The sequence below is a fragment of the Branchiostoma lanceolatum genome, chromosome 2 (genome assembly GCF_035083965.1).
Source record: "Branchiostoma lanceolatum isolate klBraLanc5 chromosome 2, klBraLanc5.hap2, whole genome shotgun sequence".
NCBI lineage: Eukaryota > Metazoa > Chordata > Leptocardii > Amphioxiformes > Branchiostomatidae > Branchiostoma > Branchiostoma lanceolatum.
Genome location: NC_089723.1, coordinates 20728811 through 20736750, shown reverse-complemented (window position 1 = coordinate 20736750; position 7940 = coordinate 20728811). Strand labels below are relative to the sequence as shown.

General features: G+C 42.7%; 1 protein-coding gene across 1 annotated transcript; it reads left to right on the top strand.

Moving 5' to 3' along the window:
- The first annotated feature begins 906 nt into the window (after positions 1-906).
- On the top strand, positions 907-7843 carry LOC136427860 (stabilizer of axonemal microtubules 2-like). The gene is made up of 4 exons (XM_066417053.1): positions 907-1104; positions 3739-3912; positions 5151-5353; positions 5551-7843. Exons 1-4 carry the CDS (start codon positions 1067-1069, stop codon positions 6576-6578), a joined length of 1443 nt encoding a protein of 480 aa, XP_066273150.1. The 5' UTR covers positions 907-1066; the 3' UTR covers positions 6579-7843.
- Positions 7844-7940: the final 97 nt, after the last annotated feature.

Genomic DNA, 7940 nt, shown 5'->3' with positions numbered 1-7940 from the left:
CTTCTTGTCGATATATTTTTATAACCAAAATTGAAACTAAACTTTACCCGTTGACATGTTACAGCATCTCTTCTGAAAGGCACGCGTGTAGGGTCATCATCTGCGCAAGCGCAACTGGGAAGATTTACAGTGTTACGTTGTGGATGATGACGTCAGGAAAAATCCCCCCGTTGTGCATAAGAAATAAAGAGGTTCTTGATAATAATATGATCCCATCTTGAAAGATATCAAACAGCGAACACGTACAGAAAAATAAAAGAATATCAAGGTAACAAAAATAGTACCAATAGCGCTAGCGGCAACAGGAAAACTTGCATGTCATATCATTTATTTTTCAGTACTGTATCTACCAGCCAGACAGGAGTTAAACAACCTGCCACACGTAACTAGAGACTCTTCTCCCAATTGCAATACGCGTGTGTGTTATTCATTGTGCCAAAGAGAAAGCCATGCAAGGGACACCATTCTTGACAACTTCTTTTACCTTTGCCAGCACCATGTCGATGTGGCCTACTGCACCCAGTTTACAAAACACTAACGGGCTTTCTACAACCTCCTTGCTACAACCCAAGTCGGGTAACGTTACACACATTCACCTGACATTGGACACAGCGCGAAAAATGAATGACAACAACATTACATTGCCGTGTAACAACTTCCAATTCACACATGTCGAAGATAATAAAACGTGCATCTCCTTGGTTTTCTTCAACTTGATCTTCTAAACCACGGCACGTCTTGCCCAGGTGTTTTGCCCAGGTGTGTATAGCACAGGAGCTCAGGTGTACCTAGCTCCGCCCACAAGGGGGCGTGGCCTAAGCGAGAGCGACGGCGGTCTATTGTGTCAACAAAGCCTGCTCATTACCATTACAAAGACGCGTACATGACGACCGAAAGCTTCCCTCGCTACGCCGGTAAACAGACCCCGCACCACAGTTCAGCTATAAACCGGGACCACACGTTGAAGTGCCAAGGTTTCTCCTTGCTTCACCCGCGCACTTCACACCTTAAGAGGATCTTAAGCTTTTTCAAAGTCACCTGGAAGATCTTGTGAGATCCAGACAACATGGTGAAGCGGTGCATCTGTGAGATCTGCACATGCGGGTGAGTACATACGGTTTAAGCATGACGGCAGGTAGCGTGTGTATCTGTATATACGTGTGTATACTGGCTAGCTTGGCGCGAACAGGTGGGATGTGTATCGGGTCTCCATACGATTCCCCACCGCAGAATTACTCATAATTTTTCCCACCGCGATGCGTTCTAGTGATACACTCTACAACCTTTAAAATTTTACATCGTATCATGGCTTAACCGTGTGTTTTATGGAGAAATTTGTGTGTTCGTAGTTTCTCTTCCGTGGTCGCCATGTTCTTTAACCCACTCATTGTGCTGCATGTTTATTTAACACACACAGTGCGAGCTTCAATACTCAGTATACACTAGCAACGCATCGTGGTATTATCAAACAATGGCTCACGGTTAAACATTGACGGTTTATCAATTCTATCACAACATTAGGACTTTTCTTATTCATTCTTTTTCATATTCATTAAAAGCTGCGGAAACCAAACTGTTAGTTACCAAGCAGTCGGCATTTTCAAACAGATCGATTTTAAAACAAACTAAAGTCTTAAAGTTTACATAAGATTTTCTTCTTGCATTTTTCTCTCTTTGTCTGTTGCTACGGTAGGTTTTTTTTTCTAAACGTGGCAAGCGGTTTGGAAGTTTAACCTTAATTGCGGGATTGAATAATGACGTTTAGAGAGCGCATCTAGTTAACTACGAGATAACAAAGGTGTTTGTAAAACATGATCCCAAACGACCGGTACCCTGGATTACAGAGAATGTCATGCTTATGTTACCGGGCGTAGTTCCAACCTTTTGGTTTAATGATGTTTAATGGGGACATTTCTGCGTGTAAATGTTTATAAGGACTTGCATGGCAACCATGGTTAACCGTCAAGGTTATCTTTAAAGAGCAGACGACGTCTATGGCTTTAATTTGCTTGCATAGGTGAGATGCCAGTCTTAAGAACTTAAGATGTTGGCTGGCATCTGAATAACATCGCTACAATGCAGTAGCAAATGACTCCAAGAAAACTTGGCATGTATAGAAGAAAAGGAGAGGTAAAGAAGATGCACTTGAACTATGGGGCAATGTCAGGGTAACGTTACATAACATGTGGTATTTATAACTGCGGTTACTGAGAAATTGTCTACCAAAAGTCAAGTTGATTTTCTCAATCAAACATGTTCCATCGCTTGATATAACTGATTGCCGATTCATCCCAGGACAACAGCAAAATTATATTTTGGTACCGAAGACTGCATCTTAAGTAGAAAATTTCAAGAATATTCATTTTGTTATTTCCTTGCTTGCTCCTGTCAACAGGACCAAAGCGAGCACATTTCTTGCCTGCCCCACTTGAGAATCAGATTAACAGGTGTGACAATATTTCACCCCAATGGCTTTCTGAAACTGTAGAAATACTCCGACAAATCACCAGCAGTTCTACAGCCGTACGGCTAATTTACGACCATATTGCTATGTACGCAGCCGACTCAACCAAACAAACTCTTAAAAATGAACTCCAAACAGTTTCTCGAACTATTGAGCTGTACATATAATGTTCTGACCGTTTGAATAGTTTTTTTACGCACTTTTTGTTTTGTAATTTTTGTCTGCGCAGCATGCGCAGTATGACAGTAGTTAAGTAGCTATGTACGCAGCATAGCAACAGTTGATAATTTGTGTACAGAAGCAACCATAGCATGTCAGCTTCTGTGTTGAACACGAACACGTAAGGATGCCAGCTGTAGACAAAATAATGATAGATGGTAGTTGGCTTGATGTAACGTCATCAAAAATTCATTGCGTAATTATCCTTTGTATCGAGGAATACGCAGTGTGCCGGTATTTCAGTTTACATGCCAACACACCCTTAACAACGCCTCGGCAGTGGTGAATTGCGTGAAAGCTCACAATCCATCACAAACGCGTGGAAAGGTTAAAAGTGACAAAAAAATTAGCATCTGATCTGAAAAAAACAACTCAAACAAGATAAAAATTAGACTGAAAAATTTCCCAGGGAAAAAAAGAAGAGAGAGATGTTTTCCTTATGAAATTCTTGCAGTTCTGATACAAGTAATCCCTTGGCAGTTACTTGCTATACCCTTCTCATGTCATGTTCAAGATCATGTACATAATGGATATTGACAGCACTGCCCATATGACCTGACAAGGACACAACCGTGATAATCTATACACGTACAAAGGAGCTTTCAGCTGAGCAGTCTTCCGTAGATTCACACTACCTTATCCAAAGAAAATTTATGGAGCACTCCTCTGATAAAAGGCTGTGATACTGTGCCCATTTAAGACTTTGAATTACGTACCAGTAGCTTTATGGATAAAGCTGAGAGGTTGCAAGAAGATAAGGGAATGGGGTTTTACAGTCAGAGCCAATAGTATTAACCATAAGACAGGCTACTTCGCGAGGTAATGGGTTACATGTTTTCAATTTTAGCCTCTCCAAAAAGGAGTCCTTTGTGAGTCCGACCCTGTATTGAATCCGTAGTGTGTGTGAAAGGGTGTCATCTTCGTTTGGATGGTATTTCACAAAAGAAATAAGTCTTTCTTAGAATGACTAGGAGGTGTGACCTCATATTAGCCTAGATAGATAGTTTGAGACAGTGTATTAAAAGGTTGCCTTTTTCTCGTTTTTTTCTCTACAGGCGGCATCGCTGCCCGCATCGGCCGGCGGTCCCAATCAAGGGACGCGATCAGTGCAAACTGTCGGAGTACACTGAGCGCTACAAGAAACACCCCATGCTGCCCACCCAGTCCTTCAAACCAAAGGAGGAACCAATCAGGGGACAAGGCAGGATGGACGGAGTCACAACCTTCAAGTAAGTAGAGATTGTATGAATATGATTTAAGGAAGCAAAGAGCTCAGGAAAATTGACTAAAAACTGAAAGTGACAAAAACAATTCTGCTGTTTCCAGGGTCTGACATTGGAATATGATATATTTTAGACATATGACCTTTAGATGTTGGACAATAAAATATAGAAAGTCTCAAGGTCAAGGCATTCCATATTGGATTACCAAGACAACATGGCAGGGCTACTGCAACTACTGGGCTGTATATCACCTGAATTACGACCCTGTCAGGTGGTGTTTATGGATGGCAAGGAACGAACCATGGCGACGACATCGTAGGAAGCGCGCCACACCCATGGCAACATGAATATTTAATACCAGTGTTCTCGTAGCCTCATCCTCCATAATTGAGCAAAATTGTCATCCATTATTTATCTCAGGATGAGCGGGCACAATTGTTGCCTTGGCGATGCCATTTGAACTGCAAATTATTCTGTACCAACGCGGCTATTCACTCCACGGTTATTATGAAGTCCAAATTCAATAACCTGCATGACCACAGTTGCGCATAACACCCCACAAGGCTTAGTTGTCTCGAAAAAAAGGTTTGGCTTTATCAACAAAAACAACATCATGACCCAGCACGCATTAGCACTAAAAGCTGTCGCGTACTTTAAACTAAACAAATCATCCACACTTAAATGAGTCCATTATTGTCGAATCCTTAATGGTGAAAGGTTGGGAAGGAAGTTTCAAAGGTTTTTCCTCTTTGGAAACAAAATTAGAAAAGCAAACACTTCTCACAGAGCTCTTCATTCAGCTTGGCGATAGAAATTGAATTTGTCCGCTTGTTCTTAATTTGGCCGAGGCCAATCGTGTAGGCCTGACAGTTGGTTGCCCCTAACAACCAGCTGTTCCACATCCAAACTACCTGCTGCTGCATGCAGCTGTCACAGCTGTTGGGTTCTACAACTAATAGATCCAGAACAGCACCTTACTATATATCAGAGATGAACTGGTTTCTTTGAAGTACATCATTGTAGTCCTAGGGCTAAATTGTAGATGTACAACACAAACTAAAACCACCTACATGTAATAATATGAAAACGATATAAATATAAAAATGTAAAAAGACAGTATTACAGATGATTCTGGTGTAACAGACAAACAGCATAGAAAGACTACATATATGAAGATGCACTACATGTACTTCTAAGAAGTTCTTGAGTTGGATATTTATCATTCTTCTATTCTTCCTCTCCAGGAAGGACTATGTCCCCTACAGGGTGACAAAGATCGCCCTCCCCAAGGCGGAGGAGTATGTCCCCATCCCCGGCAACATGGACCTGCTGTCGTCCTACAAACAGGAGTTCATCGGACACACCGTTCCCGTCGTCAAGGCAATCAGGCACGAGCCGCAGCGCAAGATCGACGCAGGGAGGATGGATACAGTCCCAACCTACAAAAGTATGTCAGAGTCGTTTTCTTGATCAAAATTTTACACAACTGACTCCTTTCGCAAATGGGCTAACAGAGGCTTATGGGCGATGGATCCATGATCTCATTTTGGAAATTTCTAAGCTTAGCTTGTAGTAAGCCACTGTCTTATCATACATTGTAGAAATGAGCAGTTTCTAACAATTTTTTTCTCTTTACCCGTCCAGCTGACTATAGGAAGTGGGAGATCCAGCGAGCAGCTGCCCACATACCTAAAGCTGCCTACAAGCCGTCCGAGGGTAACATGGAAGAGATGACCACGTTCCGCCACGACTACACCAGGAAGAACATCCCCCTCACCGTCAGCTTCAAGCCCCTGGCAGAAGCCAAGGTGTCCGACATTCCCTTCGACGACAAGACGGAGTACAAGACCGGGTACGTGCAGAAACCGCTCGAACCGAAGCAGCAGCGAGAGAGGGAGCTGTACAGGCCCAGCGGAGTCCCCTTTGACGGAATGACCACGCAAAAGAGGGACTTCACGAAGAAGCAAGGTCCGAGAACGGAGAGCTTCAAGCCCGACCAGATCGCGATGCAGTCTCGTGACCCGTTCCAAGGAGACACCGAGTTCAAGACGCAGTTCAAGAAGTGGGTGACACAGCCGTACGTGCCCCATGCCGGGGAGGCGTACGTGAAACCTGTGGGAGAAATGGACATGCGTACCACACACGGTCTGGAGTATAGGGGCCACGTGGCCCCGCCCGCCAGGCCGGCCAGGCCCCCCTCCCGCCAGCGCGCCACGACGGCGCCGTTCGACGACAAGACCACCTTCAAGGACTCCTTCAGGAGGTGGGAGATCGAGAGGGTGGGGCCCAAGATCCACAAGGATGCGTACCACAGGCCCGACGTGCCGTTCGAGGGCACGACGACGTTCCGCTCACACTACATCAAGCACCCACAGGCGCCCACGCAGAGCTTCAAGCCCGACCTGGGAGCCTACCAGAGCGAGGCTCCGTTCGAAGATAGAACTGAATACAAGGGAAGCTACACACCAAAGAAGGCCGACATCTGTCCAGCCGTATACCTGCCAGGCACAGGTTCAGGATGGGAATACCAGACCGACGACCAGCGCGGACACAAACTGTTCAGGCGTATGTCACAAACCACCAATGCCATGGACATGAACACTACTATTAATACCTTTCAGGAGACAGTCCAGCCCCTGGCGAGCACACAACCTCAGGCTGTGATGGCATAGACATTGATAATCAAACATACGAAGGACTTTTCTGTATGTACCAAACAGGGAGCAGTATAGCTGACAATTTACAAAACAAAAAGTGTGGGGGGGGAGCAGAATTATTCATGACAGTCCACTTCAATCTGATATTTTGAATGACACGGTTGTTAGCTGTAAACTTGTTCAATACCTCATAGGTGAGGATTCAAAGCAGAAGTGTTGAAGACACACCAAAGCTGAACTTTGACATTCTTGTACAAACCAGTTCATGACAATCTGATATATTTTGGGAGGAAAACTAATGTTCCTCCTTTTAAACACACTGACATTTGAGTATTGGGTGATGCTTTCAGATTGTAGTTTGTATCTCTATTTTTAATGATGTTCATCTGACAATGAACATGAATTACAGATCTGCAGTGCTTGTACATCTACATTTTGCAGGGTTAGAGTCCCTAACTGTAACTTTTCTAGCGTTGTACGCAAAAAATAATAGCCACTCTTTTAGAAGGAGTACAGAAAAAACATACTTTGATACATGGCATATCTGCAGGTCAGAACGACAACAAGATTATCCTCTGATGAATGTTAGGGAAAACTTGACTGGTGCTGTGCCTAGTAAGCAAAGTTATCTTCAATGCTTTAGATATTAACATATTGCCTTAAAGGATTGGGAAGAAGCTTAGGCAAAATGTGTGAAAGTTACCAAGAATTTTAGCTTTTAAATTCGGAAGGAAAATGTGGTTTCAGGCAATGCCTATAGCTACATACAAGCTCATAAGCAAATTTCAAAAGCGATACTAAACATTGGAATTATTTCTTTTTTTAAAGATACTGAAAGTACAAATATTTCACACAGGTTCGCAAGCTCCTTCCTTAGTGCCTGGGCAGTTTTACTCAGATGCTGCAAAGGATGTGCTAAAAAGACAACCTATTTTTGTAAGGTTTTGCCTTTCCAGCACTTTTGTAATAAATTATATGGTGAACTTAGTTGAATGCCTAGAATTAGGAAATTTTTCCTACCCAAAGAATATTGAAATTTATAATTTTTATAGATAAGAGCTTTGTCAGTGGAAAATAATATAGTTTCCTGTATATATATAAAAAAACTAATACATGTAGACCAACAACAGAGATGAAATATGACATTATAATGTATCATCATTGCAGTTGAATTTTTCCTGAATGAACTAATAAGTGAGTTGTCAGTTATAGTTATAACTTTGGCATGTACATTTTCTCCACATCTTTGACAGATTTTAATAAAATGTTATGTGGAAAATGATTTGTTGGTTTTGCTGTTCTTCCAGTTTTACTGTTTGTAGGTCGTCAGGGTTTCTTTCAAGCTTTGACCTTCTCCCTGCTGCCTAACTCTGTAAC